General features: G+C 42.0%; 1 protein-coding gene across 1 annotated transcript in view; it reads left to right on the forward strand.

The window, feature by feature from the left end:
- lmbrd1 (LMBR1 domain containing 1) overlaps positions 1–26,721 on the forward strand; it is a 297,592-nt gene that overhangs the window by 134,869 nt on the left and 136,002 nt on the right. The window contains exon 7 of the mRNA XM_072558080.1: positions 15,980–16,053. Within this exon, the coding sequence (XP_072414181.1) occupies positions 15,980–16,053 (74 nt within the window). The remainder of the gene's footprint in view (positions 1–15,979; positions 16,054–26,721) is intronic.

Genomic DNA, 26,721 nt, shown 5'->3' on the forward strand with positions numbered 1-26,721 from the left:
CAACATCCAACTTAATGAATATGATCCTCCAAATTTTGTTGAGAAACTACTTTAATCTTAGAAATACTGTTGAGTCATATTCTGGTATCAAAGGCAGTATATTTAGTAAAACATAATATCACAGGCTTATTTATATGACTGGTTATAACCATACACTGACTTTGACAAAACTTTTATTTCTGTTAGTATGTAACTAGGATTTGCTGATAAAGATTAATAGAAAGATACCAAAGAAAATAACTTGCAACAAATGAAGTTGTTTTGCAAATGACGGTGCGGAAGTAGCAAACTTAAGGGCAAATAGAAGGGTGCAGTATATGTTTAACAACTGTACTGAGGACATTCCTGTTGTCAAGGTCACTAGCACAGGGATTTGACGCCCTCCATACACTGATAACCAGTCTAAATGGAGTCCTGTAATACTTTTCAAAGAAGAACAGGAGTGTTATTTTGTTGTCCCGGCAATCAATTTCTCAGCTAATGCTACTTAGTTGTTTGTCTCACTGCAGTTCTATAGATTTGCTGCACAAATTGGCTGGTGTTTACTCCTGTCACAGAAGTATGACACTTGCAAAGTACTTCATTGGTTCAGCCATGTGGGACATAGGGCTATGAAAGCACTTTTCAAATTCAGGTTATTTTCTTAATGACTGAATGCATAAGCAGCAGTAAAAGAAGCTCAGGAGTTTTGATCCATTCTTTAAAGGCTTGGAGTGTGGGCAAAATGGTTAAACCCTTCACTGTCATTGAAACAGGAGAGAATAGAAGATTACACTGGTCAGATTCTGAGATTAGAAAAAAACAACAGGTTTCTGTATTAAGCTTAGGGATGGGTGGAATTGTTTCTGTAAGATGGAGAGAAACCATGAATGCCTAAAACCCATTCATAGTGTCATGCAGCATGGAAACAGACCCTTTGGCCCAACTCGCCCATGCCGATCAAGTCTCATAAACTGAACTAGTCATTTGGCCCACATCCCTTTCAACCTTTCCTATCCATGTATCTGTCCAAATGCCTCTTAAATGTTGTAATTGTACCTGCCTCAACTACTTCCATACACACACCACTCTCTGCGTAGGAAGTTGCCCCTCAGGTCTCTTTTAAAGCTTTGCCCTCTCACCTTAAACCTGTGCCTTATAGTTTTGGACTCCCTTACCTGGGGGACAGACCCTTTGCCATTCACCTTTTTCTATGTCTGTCATGATTTTATAAACTTTGATTAAGCCACCCCTGAGCCTCCTACGATCTAGGGAAGAAAGTCTCAGCCAATCCAGCCTCTCCTTATAACTCAAACCTTCCAGTCTCTGTAACATTCTTGTAAATCGTTTTGCACACTTTCCAGTGTAATAACATTGTTCCTTTAGCAGGGTGACCAGCTTTGTATGCAGTACCCCAAATGTGGCCTTACCAATGTCTTGTACATCTGTAACATTATGTGAGATCTGAATTTGGTATATTGGGAATAAGAAGTCATTTAAAGGTTTAAGAGGATAGGAGTAATGGACATGGAAGACAGTAAAGAACTGGATACAAGCAGTGATATTTTGAGTGAGCTGTTGTTGCAATCCAGAAATCCACTTGTAAAGTGGTAGAACTAGAGTCGACTTTTACACATTTTTCTCATGAGCAGTAATTTACGGAGTTGTATACTAGGAACATACATCTGTTGTCTGTTTATGAGGATACAGATAAAGCTTCAGCTAATGTACACCACTTTAATACTATTTCAATATCAAATCGTGATCAAACATTAAATAAAGTAAGTTCTCATTTGATTTTTCTGTTTTATTTTGAAATGGTGACCATTCAAAATAATGTCGGATTTCTAAAGCAAAGCTGTAGACTTGCAATGCTAACTGAAAATAAATATTCAGATGCTATTACCTTTAAAATTTGCTCAGAATGCATTAATAATAAATCTAGTCAAATTAACACTTCTAATGCAGTCCATTGACTGGTACATATGTAAGACAGCAGTGACAATGATGCCAAACACTCTCTGTTTCATGTTTTCATGTGTTTTGAGTGGAGGCACATGTGAAAATGAAAACCTCCGTCTCCTGACGATCAAAAATAGCTAAATTCTTCAGTTCTGAAAATATGATTCTCACAATTATGAGTCTTTATTAAACCTCACAACTTTCTAGTCCTGCAACATAGCAATGGCAAATTGTCTTTTATAGGTTGCTTATGGAATATTTGAAAAGTATTATCATGAGTTGCAGAGTGCCTATTATTGCGATCATAGCGAAATTAACTTTAGACAGGACTGCAGCTCTTGCAGAACGAGACTTGAACACATTGACATTGGCTCCAGCTGTAACCATGATGAGATTTATCCATTTAGCTGTAGATTAGATTAGATTACTTACAAGTCCACACCGCCACGGGCAATTTAGCCTGGCCAATTCACCTGACCTGCACATCTTTGGACTGTGGGAGGAAACCGGAGCACCCGGAGGAAACCCACGCAGACACGGGGAGGATGTGCAAACTCCACACAGTTAGTCGCCTGAGGCGGGAAATGAACCCGGGTCTCCGGCACTGTGAGGCAGCAGTGTTAACCACTGTGCCACTGTCCCGCCCATAATGACTGTGGTCACCAATTTTTGTAGATTTCTGAAACTTGCAAAATGGTATTTCTCACTGTTTTGAAAGTGTTCTGTCCTAAATCAAATATTCTAACAGATATATACACATGCTGATATGTACATTCTCAACATAAGTTTATAACCTGTTTCTCTTAGTTTGCTTTGCCTCAAAAAAAATTGTTTGTATCTAACAGATATACAATTTGTTGACATTGTGCAGACATACATGTTTTCATTAACACTTCTTAAAGGCAAAGTAATGAACCACGCAAAGTATTCATAGGTAGTCTAGCACGGGCTTTACATTACACATAGTGTTATCGCTTGACTCTGAAGGTTTCTGGTTATACGGACTTCTGTTAAAAGGAGCAACTAGGGCTTATGAACCCAAAATGTGCCTATCTGACAATGCAACAGAAGACAAAGCTGACTTTGTGTGTTCATGGCAAGGTAACAAAGTCTGTGCAAAGAGATTTGCAATACAGACTCTACATGTTTTCTTGTTGGATTAATTTATTGTCTACTACACAAATCCATCCTTGGCTTGATGTAAATTGATTTCAATTTTTCTGTAGCAGGCAAAAGATGATAAATACATGGAAGCGATAGCTTTGTCAGGTGATTGAAAAAGCACTTGTTGTCATGGTGTTAGAGTTTGGTAGCCAAGAAACAATTTTCTACCTGTGCATTTAAATGTGATACACTACCAGAAGGATATAGAGGCTTTAGAGAGGCTACTGAAAAGGATTAACAGATGTTGCCTGGTTTAGAGGATATTAGCTATGAGGAGAGATTAGACCAATTTTGTTTGATCTTACTTGAATGCCGGAGGCTGGGGGGGACGATTGATAGAAATTTACAAAATTACGAGAGGCATAGAATAGATAGTCAAGAGTCTTTTTCCCCAAGGTAGAAATGTTGATTACTAGGGGTAAGTTTCAGGTAAAAGGGCAAAACACTACGAGCCTCCTGTGAAGCGCTTCTGTGTTGTTTCCTCCGGCATTTATAGTGGCCCTTCTCTGCCGCTTCCGGTTGTCAGTTCCAGCTGTCCGCTGTAGTGGCCAGTATATTGGGTCCAGGTCGATGTGTTTGTTGATAGAGTCTATGGATGAGTGCCATGCCTCTAGGAATTCCCTGGCTGTTCTCTGTTTAGCTTGCCCTATAATAGCAGTGTTGTCCCAGTCGAATTCATGTTGCTTGTCATCTGTGTGTGTGGCTACTAAGGATAGCTGGTCGTGTCGTTTCGTGGCTAGTTGGTGTTCATGGATACGGATCGTTAACTGTCTTCCTGTTTGTCCTATGTAGTGTTTTGTGCAGTCCTTGCATGGGATTTTGTACACTACATTGGTTTTGCTCATGTTGGGTATCGGGTCCTTCATTCTGGTGAGTTGTTGTCTGAGCGTGGCTGTTAGTTTGTGTGTTATTATGAGTCCTAGTGATTGCAGTAGTCTGGCTGTCAGTTCAGAAATGCTCCTGATGTATGGTAGTGTGGCTAGTCCTTTGGGTTGCGGCATGTCCTCGTTCCGTTGTCTTTCCCTTAGGCATCTGTTGATGAAATTGCGAGGGTATCCGTTTTTGGCGAATACCTTGTATAGGTGTTCCTCTTCCTCTTTTTGCAGTTCTGGTGTGCTGCAGTGTGTTGTGGCCCTTTTGAATAGCGTCTTGATGCAACTTCGTTTGTGTGTGTTGGGGTGGTTGCTTTCACAGTTTAGGACTTGGTCTGTGTGTGTGGCTTTCCTGTAAACCTTTGTGGTGAATTCTTCGTTCGGTGTTTTCTGTACCATCACGTCTAGGAATGGGAGTTGGTTGTCCTTTTCTTCCTCTCTAGTGAATCGGATTCCTGTGAGTGTGACGTTGATGATCTGGTGTGTGTTCTCTATTTCTGTGTTTTTAATTATTACAAAGGTGTCATCCACATATCTGACCCAGAGTTTGGGTTGAATTTGCGGTAAGACTGTTTGTTCTAACTTTTGCATTACTGCTTCTGCTATGAGTCCAGAGATCGGTGAGCCCATGGGTGTTCTGTTGATTTGTTCGTATATCTGGTTGTTGAATGTGAAGTGTGTTGTGAGGCACAAGTCCAGTAGTTTAAGTATGCCGTCTTTGTTGATAGGTTCAATGTCTTGTTGTCTATTATGTCTGTCCAGCAGGTTGGCTATCGTTTCTCTGGCTAGGGCTTTGTCGATAGAGGTGAACAGTGCCGTTACATCGAATGAGACCATAGTTTCTTCCTTGTCTATGTGTATATTTCTGATGATGTCCAAGAATTCCTGTGTCGATTGTATAGATTGTCTGGATCCGCTGATCAGGTGTTTCAGTTTCTGCTGTAGTTCTTTACCTAGTTTGTGTGATGGTGTCCCTGGTAGTGATACTATGGGATACTGGATTAGTGATGCTGGAAGAGCACAGCAGTTCAGGCAGCATCCAACGAGCAGCGAAATCGACGTTTCGGGCAAAAGCCCTTCATCAGGAATAAAGGCAGTGAGCCTGAAGCATGGAGAGATAAGCTAGAGGAGGGTGGGGGTGGGGAGAAAGTAGCATAGAGTACAATGGGTGAGTGGGGGAGGAGATGAAGGTGATAGGTCAGGGAGGAGAGGGTGGAGTGGATAGGTGGGAAAGGAGATAGGCAGGTCGGACAATTCAAGGAGACAGTAACTGAGCTGGAAGTTTGAAACTAGGATGAGGTGGGGGAAGGGGAAATGAGGAAGCTGTTGAAGTCCACATTGATGCCCTGGGGTTGAAGTGTTCTGAGGCGGAAGATGAGGCGTTCTTCCTCCAGGCGTCTGGTGGTGAGGGAGCGGCGGTGAAGGAGGCCCAGGACCTCCATGTCCTCGGCAGAGTGGGAGGGGGAGTTGAAATGTTGGGCCACGGGGCGGTTTGGTTGATTGGTGCGGGTGTCTCGGAGATGTTCCCTAAAGCGCTCTGCTAGGAGGCGCCCAGTCTCCCCAATGTAGAGGAGACCACATCGGGAGCAACGGATACAATAAATGATATTAGTGGATGTGCAGGTGAAACTTTGATGGATGTGGAAGGCTCCTTTAGGACCTTGGATAGAGGTGAGGGAGGAGGTGTGGGCACAGGTTTTACAGTTCCTGCTGTGGCAGGGGAAAGTGCCAGAATGGGAGGGTGGGTCGTAGGGGGGTGTGGACCTGACCAGGTAGTCACGGAGGGAACGGTCTTTGCGGAAGGCGGAAAGGGGTGGGGAGGGAAATATATCCCTGCTGGTGGGGTCTTTTTGGAGGTGGCGGAAATGTCGGTGGATGATTTGGTTGATGCGAAGGTTTGTAGGGTGGAAGGTGAGCACCAGGGGCGTTCTGTCCTTGTTACGGTTGGAGGGGTGGGGTCTGAGGGTGGAGGTGCAGGATGTGGACGAGATGCGTTGGAGGGCATCTTTAACCACTTTGGAAGGGAAATTGCGGTCTCTAAAGAAGGAGGCCATCTGGTGTGTTCTGTGGTGGAACTGGTCCTCCTGGGAGCAGATACAGCGGAGGCGGAGAAATTGGGAATACGGGATGGCATTTTTGCAAGAGATAGGGTGGGAAGAGGTGTAATCCAAGTAGCTATGGGAGTCAGTGGGTTTGTAAAAAATGTCGGTGTCAAGTCGGTCGTCACTAATGGAGATGGAGAGGTCCAGGAAGGGGAGCGAGGTGTCAGAGATAGTCCAGGTAAATTTAAGGTCAGGGTGGAATGTGTTGGTGAAGCTGATGAATTGTTCAACCTCCTCGCGGGAGCATGAGGTGGCGCCAATGCAGTCATCAATGTAACGGAGGAAGAGGTGGGGAGTGGTGCCGGTGTAATTACGGAAAATCAACTGCTCTACGTAGCCAACAAAGAGACAGGCATAGCTGGGGCCCATACGTGTGCCCATGGCTACGCCTTTGGTCTGGAGGAAGTGGGAGGATTCAAAGGAGAAATTGTTAAGGGTGAGGACCAGTTCGGCCAAACGAATGAGAGTGTCAGTGGAAGGGTACTGTTGGGACGTCTGGAGAGGAAAAAACAGAGGGCTTGGAGGCCCTGGTCATGGCGAATGGAGGTGTAGAGGGATTGGATATCCATGGTGAAGATAAGGCGTTGGGGGCCGGGGAAATGGAAGTCTTGGAGGAGGTGGAGGGCGTGTGTGGTGTCTCGAACGTATGTGGGGAGTTCCTGGACTAGGGGGGATAGGACAGTGTCAAGGTAGGTAGAGATGAGTTCAGTGGGGCAGGAGCATGCTGAGACAATGGGTCGGCCAGGGTGGTCAGGCTTGTGGATCTTGGGAAGGAGGTAGAACCGGGCAGTGCGGGGTTCCCGGACTATGAGGTTGGAAGCGGTGGGTGGGAGATCTCCTGAGGTGATGAGGTTCTATATGGTCTGGGAGATGATGGTTTGGTGATGGGGGGTGGGGTCATGGTCGAGGTCTGAGTGGGATGTCTGGTTTGTGCACTTTGGGTAGTCCATAGAATCGGGGGTGTTGTTGCTTTCAGGTTTCATTCTTTGTAGGTCAGACCTGGTTATCTGTCCGTTTTTTTGTAGATTCCTCAGTGTGTTGTTTATCCTATTGGTGAGCTGTGGGGTGGGGTCAAACTCCCTCTTTTGGTAGGTGTTGGTATCTGCAAGTAGTTGTTGTGCTTTTTGGATGTACTCTGCTTTGTCCAGGATGACCGTCATTCTGCCTTTGTCTGCTGGTAGTATGATTATGTTCTTATCGTTTCTTAGTGATTTTAGTGCTTCCCTCTCCTTGGTGTTGAGGTTATGTGTTTGTCTTTTCCTTGTTATCAGCGGTACGATACTTTGTCTCACTGTTTGTTGTGTCTTTTCTGTCAGTCCATTGTTCCTGAGTGTGCATTCTAGTGCTGCTAGGAAGTCTGCTGTCTTGGCGTCCCTGTGATTGTAGTTGAGTCCCTTGGCCAGTATTGTTCTTTCTGTGTCTGTGGGAGAGGTTTTTAACCCAGGTGTGTGTTGTGGTGACCTCTTCGTTGTGTGTTAGTTTGGCCATTTTTGTTTTAGTGCCGTTATTTTGTGGTGTGTTGTCCTGTTCTGTCCTATGGTGACGGCCTGTTCTATGGTCCGGGTCCATTCCTGATTGGTGGTTTTTGAAATTAATGATTTTTGGCGCGCAATTTCTTGTCTGTATTTGTGTAGTCTGTTGTGAGTGTCTGTAATCATTACCTGGATCATCCTGAATCCGTTCTGTCTGGCTGTGTCCCTGGCTTGTGGATTGTTGACTGGTGGTCTGTATCTGACACATGGTGGAAGGATTCGATTCTTTCGGCATTCATGCAGGAACCGGAGTTGTTCGTATGTGGCGCTTAGGCGGTTGGCACAGGATTCCCATTTCCTGGCTTGTCTTAGCGTCTCTCGTCCGCAGGCGTTCAAAGTTTGGGAGAAGATTTGTAGCTCGGGTGCTCGTTGTTGTGGTTCCGTTTGCCGAGCTGGGAATTTGTGTTGCAAACGTTTCCTCCCCTGTCTAGGTGACATCCTCCGTGCTTGGGAGCCTCCTGTGAAGGCTCCTCCTCTTCACAGGAGGCTCCCAAGCACTGAGGATGTCACCTAGACAGGGGGCGAAACGTTTGCAAGACAAATTCCCAGCTCAGCGAACAGAACCACAACAACAAGCACCCGAGCTACAAATCTTCTCCCAAACTTTGAATTTCTTTCATTTAAATTTATTAATTTTTTTATTTCACATATTTTTCTAATCAATCTGATGAGAGCTGTTATTGCACCCCACTTTAGCAGGTGAGACTTAAACCTGGACCTCTTAGTCAAGGGGTGTCACAAGAGGGCCAAAGGTGGTACTACACACCCTTGGTACCTGTGGGACTTGAACTGGCTTAGAGGCAGGGACACTACCATGTGCCACATGAAGGCCACTCAATTTCCTTAATTGTAATTAACTTATTTTTCTAATCAACCTGTCCAGAGATGTTATGCACCTTTGGAGCAGGTGGGACTTGAACCTCTTGGTCTAATTGTAGGGACACTACTTCTGCACCACAAGAGGGCCCTTCATTGTCTTTGATTTATCATCAGCAACTTGATTTAAGACACCTGCCAAACTTCTTTCAGTTGCACTCAAGTCTTTAGATCGGCATCATTTCCAGCAAATTGGCTGGTTCATTGTATGCCTGTGATTTTTTTTCCCTTCCAATACTGATTGTATATGCCATTGCAGTAATGTTATGAAGTTGCATGGCAAAATGTATATGACCAGTTGTTGTACAAAGATTTATAAAGTAACTGAAGCATCAGTAATTTTCAGTAATTAATTTCAGTTCTTTCTGCTTATGCTTTCTCCAGTGTGTATGGCACCCCATCCAATGCTGGAAGCAACATTTTTATGCACTCATCATCACTATTATGAACTGCAGTTTGTTATTGTCAGATTTGATAAGTTAGCCCAAGTTAGATCATTGCGAGCTGGAGGGGAAAGAATAATTCTTATCAAAATGCCTTTTGTTTTTTTTCAAAGCCTAAATTTTTGATTCTTTATCAGTCTCTTGTAATGCAGTGGTATTGTATACTAAGAAGGCAGGTATTAACTTACCAGTGACAGATATAACAGATTCTATTGTTAATGAATTTAAGGACAACAAGCCTTTGTGAGCAAAGCACATTTCCTGAGATTTTGCTTCAATGAGACTGATTTGCATCATGGAGAAATGCAGTATTAATCATAATAAAATACTAGAAAAAAATCTTTGGGCAAAGAGGACTAGGCAAGCAGTATAAGAATCCCCTTTGGCCATTCCTCTGAAAAACAGATGCACCGCTTTGGATGTTGTTGAGAAGAACTGCCTCTTGGGGAAAACAGCAGCAGCCAAATTCCTGGCACCATGGTTGGCTCTGCTGCACAGGGAATGAACAAGAAGTCTGGAATTGCAGTAATCATAAGGGATTCAGTTGTAAGGGGAATAGATAGAGATGTTTCAGTGGCTGAAAATGAGACTGGAGGATGGTATGTTGCCTCCCTGGTGGTAGGGTCAAGGGTTCCACAGAGTGGTTGCAGGACATTTGAAGGGGGATGATGAATAGCCAGTTGTTGTGGTACACATTGGTTCCAATAACATACGTAGAAAAAAGGATGAGGTCCTAAAAGCAGAATATTGGGAGTTAGGAACTAGCTGAAAGGTTGGACTCAAAGGTGGTGATCGCAGAATTATTACCAGTGCCGCATGCTAGTCAGTAGAAATAGCAGGATCCGTCAGATGAATATGTGACTAAAGAGAAGGAGAGTTTCAGATTACTGGGGCACTGGGACTGGTTCTGGGAGAGGTGCAAACAGTACAGTCCAGACACGTTACACTTGGGCAAGGCTGAGACTGATACCCAAGGTGGGGGGTGGGGGGGGAAGTCTTTGTTACAGTGTTGGGGAGGGTTTAAACTAAATTGAGAGAGGATTTGGAACCTGTGCAAGGAGTCTGAGGAAGGGGAATCGAGAAGGAGAACAAAAGACAGAAAGTGGGATAAGAAAATGAAAAACAGAGGAATCAAAGGCCAGAATCAAGCAAGGCCACAGTAAAAAATATAGGAATGATAGAAACAGCACTAAAAAGACAAACCTTGAAGCTTTGTGCTTGAATGCACAGAACATTTGAAATAAGATGAATGATTAATCATGCAAATAGCTGTAAGCGGTCTGATTTGTTTGGGATCATAGACACATAACTGCAGGGCGACCAGGGAGGGGAACTGAACATCCATTTAGATTAGTTTAGATTACTTAGTGTGGAAACAGGCCCTTCGGCCCAACAAGTCCACACTGACCTGCTGAAGTGCAACCCACCCATGCCCCTACATTTATCCCTTCACCTAACACTACAGGCAATTTTAGCATGGCCAATTCACCTGACCTGCACGTCTTTGGACTGTGCAGAAAGTATTTGGTAGGACAGACAAAAAGGAAACGGCGATGGAGTTCCAATTCTGGTTAATGCGGTTAGAAACATGATATTGAGGACAGATATTAGCTCAGGTAACATAGAATATGTGTGGATAGAATTGAGAAAAGCATTACAGATAGTATATCGAACACCAAATTGTAGTGGTGATGTTGGGAATGGCATTAAACAGGAAATCAGAGATGCAAGTAACAAAGAAACATTTGTAATTATGTATGATTTTAATCTGCATGTAGGTTGGGCACGTCAAATTAGTCACAATACCATAGAGGAAGAATTCCTGGAGTGTACACAGGATGGTTTATTGAACCAATACTTTGAGGAACCAGCTAGAGAACAGGCCATCTTAGATTGGATATTATGTGGTGAGAAAGGAATTATTAGTAATGTAGTGTGAGAGACCCCTTGGAGATAAGTGATGATAATAAGGTAGAATTCTTCATTAAGATGGAATGTGAAGTTATTGATTCTGAGACTAGGATCCTGAATTTTAATAAGGGGCACTACAAAGTTGTGAATTGATTATGATGCATTGTGAAATCTTACTGAAAGGAATTACAGTGAATAGGCAATGGCATACATTCAAAGAGCAAATGGGTGCACTACAAAAGTTGTTTATTTCTGTCTGATGCAAAACTGCAAAGAGAACAATTGCCAAGCCATGACTTATTAGAGATAGTATTTGGTGCAAAAAGAGGCATACAAATTGGCAAGAAAAAACAATGGACTTATGGATTGGGAATAGTTGAGAAGTCAGCACAGGAGGACCAAGGGGTTGATTAAGAATGGGAAAATAGAGTATGAGAGCAAGTTTGCAGGAAATGTAAGAATGTACTGTCGGGGGATTTTATAGTGGAAACCAAAGAAATGCCTGATGAATGAAATTCATACTTTGCTTTTGTCTTCACAAAGGAGGGCATGTAAAATGTAGCAGAAATGGGGAATACAGGGTTTAATGAGAGAGAGGAACTGAAGGCAAATCTGTATTGGTACAGAAATGGTGTTGGGGAAATTGATGGGATTGACAAAGCCCCAAGGCCTGATAGTCTACATCCCAGAGTTCCTAAGGAAGTGGCCCTAGAAATTGTGGATGCAATGATGCTCATCTTCCACAATTCATGAGACTCTGGAACTTTGGATTAGAGGGTATCTAGTGTAACCCCACTATTAGGAAAACAGGAAATTGTGGGCCAATGCTCTTGCTATAGAGGGAGGACAGTGAATGTTTACCACATTTTTCTTGGGATGGCAGGACTGATATATGAGGAGAGATTTAGTTGGTTAGGATTGTATTCACTAGAGTTTGGAAGAATGAGGAGGGATCTCAAAGACACCTATACATTTTAAGGGGACTAGTCAGTTTAAATGTTGGAAAGATGTTTCTTATGATGGGGGAGTTTGAAATAAGTGGTCATAGTTTAAGGACAAGCATCAAAACCTATACGACTGAGATGAGAAGTTTCTTCACCCAGAGAGTGATGAACCTGTGGAATTGACTCCTACAGAAAGCGTTTGAGGTCAAAAGATTGTGCTTTCAAGAAGGAGGTAGAAATAGTTCTTGTGGCTAAGGGGATCAAAGGCTATGGGGGAGGATGGGATTATGATATTGAAGTAAATGATTATCCATGATCATAATGAATGTCAAAACAGTTTCAAGGAATCAAATGGCCTACTTCTGCTCTTTGTTTCTAAGCTGAAACTAAGATTGGACAGTACTTAGTTGCTCTGACTGTATCCATTTCTCTCTGCTTCATTTTGACAACCATTAAGGTGTCATCTACATTTACTACACAACTTTGTGAAAACACATGAGGTCAGCTCATTTGGTAATGCTGTAAAGTGCCATGATGCTGTTTCCATCTTGATTTTATTTATTTTCCATGTTGACTTTCAATTTCCTTGGTATAGTATACATCTATGAGGCCATAAAGCAGACCTTATTGAGGAATTGTACAGTAGTATCTAACCTGCCAATTCTAAAGTGTGTAGGTTTGTTCAGATTTGATCTAGAATCTTAAGATTTGTTGCCTATTTCTTGCTGTGTAAAATTACTTGAGACAAAGTGTCCATGTGTTAACATAGTTTTTTCAATCACACCTATATCAAAGACTATAAATTTCCTCATTCCTAGCTTTAATTTCTTTGCTGTTCAAAGCAGTTTAAAATCTTACTTCACTGGATCAATACATTCAAATTCTGACTCATATCAAGAAATAATGTCTGAGCTGGTTTGATCGGATGCTGTAGTTTCCCAAACGTCTTTATTGTAGATTAAGCAACCTCCAGTATTTCAGTTATGACATGGAATAAGACAATACACTTTCATTTATTTATTTGAGATGTAGGATAATTCATTCTCTGCTCTTGTCTTTCTGACAGTTGGCAAATGGCAAGTGTTTGCCATGTTTAAACCTTTGGGCAATTCTATCCCTATCCAGGCTTGTTCTGCAGATATTGTGAGGGCTGGATTAGTGGTGCTGGAAGAGCACAGCAGTTCAGGCAGCATCCAACGAGCAGCGAAATCGACGTTTCGGGCAAAAGCCCTTCATTCCTGATGAAGGGCTTTTGCCCGAAACATCGATTTCGCTGCTCGTTGGATGCTGCCTGAACTGCTGTGCTCTTCCAGCACCACTAATCCAGTATTTGCTTTCCAGCATCTGCAGTCATTGTTTTTACCTAGATATTGTGAGGGGTTGAGGTAGCACTTGATTCTAAAATAGGGCTGACATATTTTTCCCTATGTATGGTACCTATGCAGCATCCTGGTGCTTCTGACGAAGAAAAGGCCTGCTTTACATTGTCTGCTGAGATATTACAATATGTATTGCACTGTGGTTTAAACTAGGTGCAGTTTCTTGGTGCGCTTTTGGCTTTTGTTCCTTGTTTGTTATCTTCATGTTCTTATAGAAATCAGTTTTGACCTGCTACTTCTCTTTACACAACAGCATAAGTTTTAAGGAATTAAATTATTAAGTTATCAATGATGGCAGGACAGGTGGCACAGTGGCACAGTGGTTAGCACTGCTGCCTCACAGCGCCAGAGACCTGGGTTCAATTCCCACCTCAGGCGACTGACTGTGTGGAGTTTTCACGTTCTCCCCGTGTCTGCGTGGGTTTCCTCCGGGTGCTCCGGTTTCCTCCCACAGTCCAAAGATGTGCAGGTCAGGTGAATTGGCCATGCTAAATTGCCCGTAGTGTTAAGTAAGGGGTAGATGTAGGGGTATGGGTGGGTTGCGCTTCGGCGGGGCTGTGTGGACTTGTTGGGCCGAAGGGCCTGTTTTAACACTGTAAGTAATCTAATCTAATGACAGAGGTGGATGCGTCAAGTCAGCAGTATCTGGGAACTCCTGGTTACCATTGTGGTTCAGAGTAGCAAATGTTTGAATGTGCAACTTTGGCTCAGAGTTAATGAACTGGATGCTGAATTATTCACATTGTGTTGCACCAGGGAGGAGGAAAGTCACCTAGATTTTTGGACAAAGGAGCAATAATTCTTCTTGGAGTAAGGACTTCTGATTTGTGATCTTTCTGATTTTCAGTGGTCAGAGAGAAGTGGGTTTAAATGTGATTGAGGAAAGTAAAGGGACCAGAGGACAGGAATGTCAGGCTGTGCAGTTGTCCAATTGGTTTCCGGTTCTCTTAGTAAGGGCTGTAGGGTGGATGAACAAACAGGCCATGATATGGTAGTAAGTGTAGCTATTCAAGTTGGAGAACAACAAGGAATGTAATAGTAATAATAGATGGTATATTGAAGTGGCTTGGCATTATTCTCTTCAGTAAAGTGTAGAAGTCCAGATGCTGTGCGACCTGCCCAGTGCCAGAGTTCATGACATCTGCTGAGAGCTGGAAAGAACTTGAAATGGGAGGGGAAGCAAACAGTGGTTGTGATCCATGGAAAAGGAACCAAAGACATGGCTAGAATTGGAAAGAGATTCTACATGAGGAGCTCGTCACTAAATTTAAAGGCAGTACCTCAAAAGTTGTAATCTCCAGATTACTATCAGAGCTGCATGTATTTTGCAAAGGTAACAATGTATTAGAGAGATGAATACATGGCTTGAAGACTGATTTGAGAGAAGTGAATTCTGGTTCGTGGGCCACTGGCACCATTACTGGAGAAAGTGAGGCGATATCATGAGGAATATTTGTTGTCTACCTGAACCATTCTAGGCCATTGTTTTTGTAAACTACATTTGTAGGGAAATAGAGGGGATTTCGAATTAATTTCTGGGGCAAGGGATTAAAAGTGAAAATGTGTGGTTTATCAGAGAGCAGAGATAAGGTAGGAGAGGAAAGTAGTAATACTAATTGCATCCACACTATCCACTATAGTAGGATGTTTCGAGGGTGGCAAATGTTATTCCCTTGTTCAAAGAAAGGGAGTAGGGACATCACTGAGAATTATAGTATAGTCCAATTATTGGAGCAAATTATTGGAGAGGATTATGAGAGATAGGATTTATGATTTTTTGGAAAAGCATAGCTTGATTAGAGATAGTTAGCATGGCTTTGTGAGGGGCAGGTCATGCCTCTCAAACTTTGCTGAATTCCCTGAGGATGTGACAAAACACATTGATGAAGGTAGAGTAGTGGATATGCTGTAAATGGATTTTACCAAGGCGGTTGATAAGATAGGTTCATTCAGAAAGTAAGAAAGCATAGGATACAGGAAAATCAGGTTGTCTGGATAAAGCCTTGCCTGGCCCAGAGAAGACCGGGTGATGGTAGATGGAAAGTATTCAGCCTGGAGCTCGTGACCAGAGGTGTTCTGCCAGGATCTGTTTTGGGGCTTCTGCTCTTCATGATTTTTATAAATGACTTGGATGAGAAGGATTGACAGGCCAGGTGTTCCAAGTGGAATCATGGATCATTTAGATCAATCACTGTTACAAAATGACAACAGATTTAATTTAAGCCTCCTGAATCCCATTCTCTGCTTCGGTAGTGAGATCTGATTCTTCAGTTTGCTGAAAACTACCTGCTATCGCAATCGGGGGTATTCAGATAGATGGCCAAGATATTGCAATCATGCCACCATGGCAAATTAAGGTAGCAAGTGATAATTCTGGATTCTTCCAAATTTGTAATTTTGTTTTTGTAATAAGCTTTATTTTTGAATGTTATCCTTTCATAATAAACCTGATGGAGTGTTTTAACATGGTATTTTCAGGCTTTTAATCTTTTGTAGAATACAACAGAAAATGCTGCACATATTGTGCAGGTCTGCCAGAATTTGCAAAAAGATAAACTGTCAATATTTTAGGAGAATTATTTTTCTGCAGGATATTTAGGTTTTTTTTGTTTTCTTTTAATGCTTTTATTAGCTGGGTTACTCCATACAAATTGAAATATTGTATATTTTTCGGTTGTTTACTTTCCACTAACATGACCAGCTAAAGGGGCAGTCTGTAACTGCAGGAAATTTACTTTTAAAACTGTACAGTGAAAACTAAAATAAAGCTGCTGTTTCTAGCTAATACATTTATTGTTATGTATTTTGTTTGCAGATGGTTTGGCTGCGTTGTCTTTTTCCATAAGCACCTTAACCTTGATTGGTATGCTCGCAGTAATAACTTACACAGTAAGTACAAGTGACTGTGACTTGCTGCCTCATTAACATTTTATTTGATATCTTGAGTTTGCAGAGATGGTATGAGGTACAATTTGGATTGGGATGGGGACAACAAAAGGCTTTGGGAATGAGTGAGGGTGGCACAATTTGGCATTAGTTAGCATGAAGAGGTTCCAAAAGCTTCCTGAATTTAAAATAAAAATTGGTATTGTGAACATCGAACTTGTGCTAGTGTGTATTTGAGAACAAAGGTGAGGTTTCTTTCTATTCAATGGATGCAGCAACGAATGCAACTTTTGAATGAATTGTTTGTCTTGGTTAGTCATCAGTGAAATATACTTAAGTCTGAATCATCCTCAGGAATATATGCTATTTCGCAATTAATTCATTTAGAGGCAGTCCATAATGGTAAAGGCTTAATGATACTGAACATACATACTGACTCCTGTTCTTTCACATATTTTGGGCATATCATTGCCATGACATGCTATTTTAGCTGTGGAACACTGTTTAATAAAAAGGTGTCTGCAGCAATCAAATTATTTGGTTATTTTGCACATCAAATTATTTGGTCATTTTACATGCAAACACACTCTTTTTTCTTCCAAGTGAATGACACCCCACATAGAAGGTTATAGAAAACAAGAAAAACTTTTAGAATCTGATTTTTCAGAACATAATTTCTGCACCTGCTGGTCCTTGTTCATCCATAAGACCATAACACACAGGAGCAGAATTAGACCATCGATCCATCACGTCTGTTTTGCTATCTGATCATACGTGAAGAGTTTCTCGACCCTATTGTCCTAATTTCTCCCTGTAACATTTGATCCCTTTACTAATCAGGAACATATCTATCTATGTCTTAAATACACTCAATGACTTGGCCTCCACAGCCTTCAGTGGCAATGAGTTCCAAGAATTCACCATCCTTTGGCTGAAGAAATACCTCCTTGTCTCAGTTCTAAAGGGATGTCCCCTCAGTCTGAAGTTGTTGCCTCAGGTCCTAGTCTCTCCTACTTGTGGAAACATCATCTCCACCCTCCTCTATTCAGGCCTCTTAGCATTCTGCAATTTTCATTGAGATTCTCCCCTTATTCTTCTAAACTCCATTAAGATCAGACTTGGAGTCCTCAACCAGTTCTTGTATGACATGCTCGTCATTCCCAGGGTCATTCTTGTGAACCTCCTCTGGATCTTCTCTGATACCAGCAATTGTTCTTTCCTAAAAACACAAGGCACTGTTCAAAATTCAGTCGAACAGAGCCTTATACAACCTCAGCAGTACCCCGCTGCTCATGTATTCTACCCTTCTCAAAATAAATGCTAACATTGCATTTACCTTCCTAACTACGTACTGAATCTGCATGTTAACCTTAAGACGTTCCTGAACGAGGACTCCTTTGTCCTTCAGATTTTTTAAGCGTTTGCCCATTGTATTTCATCTGCTATTTATTTGCCTATTCTCCTTGCCTGTCCAATTCCTTCTGCAGCCTCCCCACTATTCTGTCCCTCCTATCTTTGTGTCATCTGCAAACTCAGCAACAATGCTGTCATGTCCTTTATCCAGCTCGTTGATGTGTTACATGAACAGTTGTGCTCCCAATGCTGGCCCCTATGGAACTACACTAGTTTTCAAAAAGACCCCATCATCTCCACACTCTGCCTTGTGTTGGTGAGCCAAATCTCTAGCCATGCCAACACCTTTCCCCAAACACCATGGGCTCTTATTTAGCACTTCAGTGTGCTACCTTGTCAAAAGCCTTTTTGAAATTCAAATCGAACACATCGACTGTGGAATATTGTTATTTTCCTATTTTCATACACTTCACAATTAAGGAAAGGATGTGTATCATATGCAACATTTCTTAGAAAGGAATAAACTGTATGAAAACCCAACTATTCTTTGACAACTGTTAGACAAATAGCAAAGAAATGGCTGGAAGTACTGAATACTACAAAAGCTATGTGTCTTGCGAACATTTCAACAATAGCTTTGGAGACATGAACTCTAGAACTTGCTGCACTGTAGCCAAGCTGTTCCAGTTCAGCTACAACGCTGGCATTTACCCAACATTTAAGAGGTATAAAATCATGGATAGGATAAATAGACAAAGTCTGTTCCCTGGGGTGGAGGAGTCCAGAAGTAGAGGGCATAGGTTTAGGGTGAGAGGGGAAAGATATAAAAGAGACCTAAGGGGGACCTCTTCCATACAGAGGGTGATATGTGTATGAAATGAGCTGCCACAGGAAGTGGTGGAGGCTAGTACAATTGCAACATTTAAAAGGTATCTAGATGGGTATATGAGTAGGAAGAGTTTGGAGGGATATGGGCCGGATGCTGGCAGATGGGACTAGATTGAGTTGGGATATCTGGTCGGCATGGACGAGTTGGACCAAAGGGTCTGTTTCCGTGCTGTACATCTCTCTGATTCTAATATAGGAACTAGGAGTGCAAGTTAGAAATTCAGCCCTTCGAGTCACTTTGCATTTAACATGATCATGTCTTCTCATCAGCTTTGAACCTACCTCCTCTCCCTCTATCCCTATAGCCACTTGTTCGAGACTGTCCCACAAGGGTAACATCTGTTCAACAACCACCTTATCCATCCCCTTTAGCATTTTATATACCTTAATCAGATCGTCCTTCATTCTTCATTCTCCTAAACTCCAGTGAGTACAGTCCAAACTATTCAATCCCTCCTCATATGACAGCCCATTCATCTCTGGAATCATCTGGTGAACCTCCTCTGAACCGCCTCCAGTACCACCAAATCCTTCTTCAAGTAAGGAGACCAAAACAGGGGACACAGTACTCCAGGTGTAGTCTCACCGATACTTTATATAATAGTAACAACACTTTTTTACTTTATTATCCAATCCTTTTGCAATAAATGCCAGGATTCCATTTGTCTTTCTTAATATTGGTGCACCTGCACACCTATTTTCTGCAATTCATGCAATCAGTGATACCCAGATTCCTGCTCACTGAAGCACTTTGAATCTGTTTCCATTGAAGTAATAATTTGCCCGTTTATATGCCCCAAAATGAGCAACCTCACACTTACCTACATTAAAATTCCATCTGCCAGTTTCTGGCCCATTCTGCTCGCCTATCAATATCCATCTGTTAACTCTTTATTCTCTCATCACTGCTTGCTTTCCCATCTGTGTTAGTATCATCTGCAAATTTTGCCATGTTACACGTTGTCCCTGCTTGCAGATCATTTATATAGACTGTAAATAGTTGAGGTATGAGAACTGAATTCTTTAGATACAGTTCGCCATTCCGAGGACCCATTTATTCAAATCCTCTGTTTTCTACTAGTTAGCCAATCCGCTAACCAAGCCAGTACTCTACCTTTAACCTCCTGGGATCTAACCTTCTGGATGTGTCTTTTACATGGCATCTTGTCAAATGTCTTCTGGATGTCATTGCTAGGGCATGATCTTATTTATTCAAAGCAGTTTCGCTTTACGATAATGAATAACCAGCATTTATACTATCCTTTTCTTCACTAAGCCATGTCTAATATGGGGCTTCACAATTAGGATGCATGTTATTCTTCATTTTTATTTAAGATGATCTGTAATGCAAAAGTCTGAAATATCTACAGAGACTGGTGTGTAACTTCTAAAATCAGAACTTTGCATATTAGCAATATATTTTGTGTATTCCAGTAAAATTTTGATTTTGCTTTTTAGGTTTTGCTAAAGTTTTGTCCAGTCTATTCCTTTACTAAGTCATAGAGATGTCCAGCATGGAAATAGACCCTTCGGTCTAACCAGTCCATGCCGACCAGATATCCCAACCCAATCGAGTCCCACCTGCCAGCACCCGGCCCATATCCTTCCAAACCCTTCCTATTCATATACCCATCCAAATGCCTCTTAAATGTTGCAATTGTACCAGCCTCCTCCACATCCTCTGGCAGCTACCACCCTCTATGTGAAAAAGTTGCCCCTTAGGTCTCTTTTATATCTTTCCTCTCTAACCCTAAACCTATGCCCTCTAGTTCTGGACTCCCCGACCCAGGGAAAAGACTTTGTCTATTTATCCTATCCATGCCCCTCATAATTTTATAAACCTCTATAAGGTCACCCCTCAGCCTCCGATGCTCCAGGGAAAACAGCCCCAGCCTGTTCAGCCTCTCCCTGTAGCTCAGATCCTCCAACCCTGGCAACATCCTTGTAAATCTTTTCTGAACCCTTTCAAATTTCACAATATCTCTCCAATAGGAAGGAGACCAGAATTTCACGCAATATTCCAACAGTGGCCTAACCAATGTCCTGTACAGCTGCAACATGACCTCCCAACCCAGTACTCTGACCAATAAAGGAAAGCATACCAAACGCCGCCTTCACTATCCTATCTACCTGCGACTCCACTTTCAAGGAGCTATGAACCTGCACTCCAAGGTCTCTTTGTTCAGCAACACTCCCTAGGACCTTACCATTAAGTGTATAAGTCCTGCTAAGATTTGCTTTCCCAAAATGCAGCACCTTGCATTTATCTGAATTAATCCATCTGCCACTTCTCATCCCATTGGCCCATCTGGTCCAGATCCTGTTGTAGTCTGAGGTGACCCCCTTCGCTGTCCACTACGCCTCCAATTTTGGTGTCATCTGCAAATTTACTAACTGTCCCTCTTATGCTCGCATCCAAATCATTTATGTAAATGACAAAAAGTAGAGGGCCCAGCACCGATCCTTGTGACACTCCACTGGTCACAGGCCTTCAGTCTGAAAAACAACCCTCCACCACCACCCTCTGTCTTCTACCTTTGAGTCAGTTCTGTATCCAAATGGCTAGTTCTCCCTATATTCTGTGAGATCTAACCGGGCGGCACGGTGGCACAGTGGTTAGCACTGCTGCCATACAGCGCCAGAGACCCGGGTTCAATTCCCGCCTCAGGCGACTGACTGTGTGGAGTTTGCACATTCTCCCCGTGTCTGCGTGGGTTTCCTCCGGGTGCTCCGGTTTCCTCCCACACTCCAAAGATGTGCTGATCAGGTGGATTGGCCATGCTAAATTGCCCGTAGTGTTAGGTAAGGGATAGATGTAGGGGTATGAGTGGGTTGCGCTTCGGCGGGGCGGTGTGGACTTGTTGGGCCGAAGGGCCTGTTTCCACTCTGTAAGTAATCTAATCTAATCTAATCTAATCTAATCTAATCTAATCAGTCTCCCATGGGGAACCTTGTCGAACGCCTTACTGAAGTCCATATAGATCACATCTACTGCTCTGCTCTCATCAATCCTCTTTGTTACTTCTTCAGAAAACTCAATCAAGTTTGTGAGACGTGATTTCCCACGCACAAAGCCATGTTGATTATCCAGAATCAGTCCTTGCCTTTCCAAATACGTGTACATCCTGTCTCTCAAGATTCCCTCCAACACCTTGCCCACCACCGAGATCAGGCTCACCGGTCTATAGTTCCCTGGCTTGTCTTTACCACCCTTCTTAAACAGTGGCACCATGTTTGCCAACCTCCAGTCTTCCGGCACCTCACCTATGACTATCGATGATACAAAAATCTCAGCAAGAGGGCCAGCAATCACTTCTCTAGCTTCCCACAGAATTCCAGGGAAAACCAGATCAGGTTGTGGGGATTTATTCACCTTTATGCATTCCGAGATGTCCAGCACTTCCTCCTCTGTTATCTGGACATTTTGCAAGATGTCACCATCTATTTCCCTGCAGTCTGTATTTTCCTATCTTTTCCACAGTAACTACTGATGCAAGTATCTCCCCCATTTTCTGTGGCTCCACACAAAGGCCGCCTTGCTGATCTTTGAGGGGCCCTATTCTCTCCCTAATTACCCTTTTGGCTTTAATATATTTGTAAAACCCCTTTGGATTCTCCTTAATTGTATTTGCCAACGTTATCTTATGTCCCTGTTTTGCCCTTTAATGTTTCTTAAAATATGATTCCTCATTATCCACTGAAGACTACAAAAATGCTTAACGATATTGCCTCTTCAAATGATTAGTTTTCCAGGGAAAATGATGCTTTTTATAAAAGTCCGAGAGCTTTTGTTTTAGGAAGTAAGTCAATGATATCCATTTTTGTGAGATTTTTCCTATTTAGCAGACCTACTTTTGCTTCCTGCCCACTTCCCTGCACAGAGCGAAGATGAGTGATTTTTCAGTAATATTCAAATGTCTTTATGGTGAAATGATTTCATATGATTATGAAATCTGTTAGTGATGATTCAGGTAGGTTTTAAGCTGCAATTTAAAGCAAAAGGGAGAAGACATGTTTGTTGATTAGGCAATTCCAATGCTTAGGCCAATATAGCTGAAGAGCCAACTATTAATACTAGAGCCTTGGAAGTGGTGGTTGCACGCAAGAGGCCACAGATGAAAGAATGTAGAGATCTTAGAATTGTGTATGGTTTGCACCTTCATGAATTCTATAACTCCTAGGTGTGCAATTCAAATTGAAGCAGCTATAATGCTGCCAAAGTACCTTGCTGAGGCAGTTTCTTGCATACCATAATCAAAGAGTCTCCTCTCAAAGCAAATATCTTTAAAAGATGTGTTTGTGACTACTCTAATTAATTATTGTATATCTTCAAGGGGGGGTGGAGTGTACAATAACTTATTGACCTATTGCTAGATAATTGTGTTGGTTCATTCTCCCATGGATGGTATGAATGTATATCTGACTAAACTGATACAGATTGTTTATCATTAGTGCCAGCTTTCAACAAATGTATATTTGACATCGAAAAGTTGGAATAATTGTAGATATGGGACACCATCCATCCATCCCCACACATTAATAACTAACCATAAGCGATTAATGTATTTGCCTTATAAACAGGCTTTTGGGTTTTTTGTGGCTCTTTTGGCTCAATGGAAACAGCAGCTACAGCTTTCATTTAAAACTCTTGGGTTCTAACCTCTTAAATGAAAAGATTTAATGGAAACTTCATAAGCTGAAATGGGACTGAGAGTACTGTATGTGTCAGTAGAAATAATAAATGATAAATTCAGTGTGCCATATCTTTCATTTAGATTTGTAATAGTTTTAAAAAGAATGTCGTTATTGTGTTTGAAAGTTAGATTGGAGTGTGTTTTTTAAAATATTAATCTCCTGTTGTTATTTCTCTGTAATAAAACCGCTAGTTTAGGTTTAATATGTCAGACAAAGTTTGTTTCTTTATGTAGTAATAGTTTAAATTCTGAATGTTGTTACATCTCTAAACACAGAAAATGGGAAATCAGATTTTGGAGAAAGGGAGGAATCACAAAGCTCATCACCCAGGCCCATACTTGAGGAGTGGGCCTGTCTCATTGGCTGTGTAGCACAACAAGGAATGGTATCAGAGAAGCGGATTTGGACAGGGGAAGAGTTCCAAGGCTGGAAACGTAAAATGTAATGTGATTAGAGGAGGGTTGGGGGAGGAATAGGAGACGACAGGAGTTGCGAGGGGAGAAGGGTATGAATTAGAATGCAGTGGTGGGGTGTGGAAAAAGTAAGAATGCTTCAGATATTACATAGAAACAAGGAGCAGGACTAGGCCATTCAGCCCTTCGACCATTCAGTATGATCATGGCTCATCCTCAATTTCATTGCCATGTTTGAGTTCTGTTCCTACATCCAACACTGTTAAAATCTAATAAGTTATCTTGAATAGATTTAATGGTTTACACAGTATTCTGTGATAGAGAATTCCACATGCTCAGTAAACTTTACGTGGGGAAACCTTTCCTCATCTCTGTTCTAAATTGCCTATTTCTTATCCTGATACTCTGTCCTCTGATTCTAAACATTCAAACTAGCGAACACATCCTCCCTGCATCTAGTCTGTCCACTCCTCTGAAATGGTTTAGTAAACTGCTCAGTTCAAGTGCAGCTAGGATGGGCAATGAGTGCAGGCATGCCAACAATGTCCATATCCCATGAGTGAATTTTTTTAAAAAGCCTCTTATTGTAATAGACTCCAGCATTTGCACATTAATGATGTTAGGCTAACTGGTCTGTCATTCTTCTTTTTTCCTCTGTTTTTTTAAATAGTTTGATTATATTTAATCTGTAGGAACTGCTCCAAAGTCCTTAGAATTTTGGAAGATGGCACCAATGCATCCAATATTTCTATGGCCACTTCCTTTAATATATTAGGATGTAGGTTATCAGATCCTGGTGATTTGTTATCTTTTAACCCGATCAGTTTCTCCAACACCATTTTCTTACTAATACTGATTTCTTTCAATTCAGCCCTCTCACCAGACACTTGATTCTCTATCATTTTTGAGTGGTTATTTGTGCTTTCATTTGTGAAGACGGAAAGTGTGTTCAATTTGTCTGCCGTTACTTTGTTCCCCATTATATCTGTCTCTCCTTTGGATCTAATACTAATCTATTTTGTAAACCATAATTGAGCACCTTTCCTCTTTTGTTTTTGCACCAAACAAGAATGAATAATTGTTTGCAGTTCATGTTGTGGGGAGAAACAACAGGATAATGAAGGTATTGAAGTGGATGGAGAAGGCTGTAGATGTTTGGACTGGGGCAAAATCAGGGGCCTGAGCAGGAGAAGCACTGTGGGCCATGATTCTCTCCCTGGCCCTGTTGGAAAGTCAACAAGTGTGCTATGAAATCTCATGGATTATTTGTAATTACTCGTCTGGGAATAATTTGAGCTCAACGTTAGTAAATATAAAATATTGGATGATGCATTGCAGTGCTCTGTAAACAAAAAGACCTCTATCGTGAGACAGACGTTTGAAAAAGATTTATAATCACTAGGTTGTTACTTCGCCATCTGCTTTAACATAAGCAAGTTACAAGGTTTTTCAGGCTTCAACTGGAATTTTTATTAAAGATTAATGAAAACATTTTACTTTGGCCAAAGTAAATATTAATCTTGCCTGATTGAGGTGATGTTTGCATTTAGTTTAGGATTTTTTTTAAAGGGATGTTCTGACCATTTTGTTTGAGTTGTGTGCACAGACTGACTTAATTTTTTTAGATTGCTGTCCTCTTAATGTTTGCATTTTAGAACTAGACCTGAGGGGAAAATGTTCATTCTGACCTCTAATTCTGTTTACTGTTGTGGCATGTAGTTTATCTGTTTCTTGAGCATATTATAAGATCTTTAATGTCTTTAACTGTAGTTCAGAAACCTAACCAAAATATAACATTCAGTGATGTTGTACATGATGAATCCCAGAACTCTCAGACTTTTGGCTGCTTGCAAGTCAATCCTGTCTTTGTATAAGGTATGTCTGTTAAGTTATCTGCATTCTAAAATCTCTTCATCCTGACAGCTTAATTATGTCACTCTTGGTGTGTGGAAAAACGCCAGTCTCGGAGTCAGAAACAGGGTTTAATAACAGAGTTTATTGCACAAGGAAATACCGGAGCTAGCGGGAAAGAAAGACACCAACAGCGCAGTGGTCTGCTGCAAGTCTTCTCTCGACCTGGAGCACATGTCAAGAAACTTTTATACATCTTTTGATCAGATAAAGTGAGGACTGCAGATGTTGGAGATCAGAGCTGAAAAATGTGTTGCTGGAAAAGCGCAGCAGGTCAGGCAGCATCCAAGGAGCAGGAGAATTGACGTTTCAGCTGAACACTTGAACCCCGTGGCTGAATATTTTAACTTCCCCTCCCACTCCGCCAAGGACGTGCAGGTCCTTGGCCTCCTCCATCGCCAGACCATGGCAACACGACGCCTGGAGGAAGAGCACCTCATCTTCCGCCTAGGAACCCTCTAACCACAAGGGATGAATGCAGGTTTCTCCAGCTTCCTCATTTCCCCTCCCCCCACTTTATCTCAGTCCCAACCCTCGGACTCAGCACCGCCTTCTTGACCTGCAATCATCTTCCTGACCTCTCCGCCCCCACCCCCTCTCCGGCTATTCACCCTCACCTTAACTTCCTTCCACCCATCACAGTCCCAACACCCCTCCCCCAAGTCCCTGCTCCCTACCTTTTATCTTAGCCTGCTTGGCACACCTTCCTCATTCCTGAAGAAGGGCTTATGCCTGAAACGTCGATTCTCCTGCTCCTTGGATGCTGCCTGACCTGCTGTGCTTTTCGAGCAACATATTTTTCAGCTTACATCTTGTGATACAATAGGTTATTGGTAAGATTATTGTCTTTGTAACATGGTTTGTTTATGGCAATCATTGCAGAATTGTTGATAGTTTTGATACATTCTTTATTTTTGTCAGTTTCAGTGTAGACGTTGTCAATTTCAATGACTGCAAGGAAATCCATTGCTGTAGTAATGGGCACTAATCGCTCTTCCTGAGAAGGACGATACTGCAGCCCTGGCTATTAGCATTCTATCTTGAGAATGTATGAAGCTGTTAGTATTTCTATAAGAGGTGTTCGCTGAACCCAGACACTTTGGCAGGTTACTCGTGCATTCTCTCCCCCACCTGCCTTAAACTAATCAACTAAGTTGTGAGTACATTGTGCTGGCATTCTGGTGGCCCCAGGCAGTGTCTTTATCTGCTCTGCTGTTTCTCACCATATTGTGATCCTGAAGCCATCTAGTGTGTCAGGTTGGCCAACTGACAGCTCAGCGGCCATCTTGTGTGTCCGTGTGCCATCTCCCTCTTCACTCTCAAAATATATTAACATGCCTTTACAAATAACAAGTGAAAATCCAATTATGGAGTAGTTTCCGACAGGGTTAAGGATTGAAGTCTTGCTTCA

The sequence above is a fragment of the Chiloscyllium punctatum genome, chromosome 3 (assembly GCF_047496795.1).
Source record: "Chiloscyllium punctatum isolate Juve2018m chromosome 3, sChiPun1.3, whole genome shotgun sequence".
Classification (NCBI taxonomy): domain Eukaryota; kingdom Metazoa; phylum Chordata; class Chondrichthyes; order Orectolobiformes; family Hemiscylliidae; genus Chiloscyllium; species Chiloscyllium punctatum.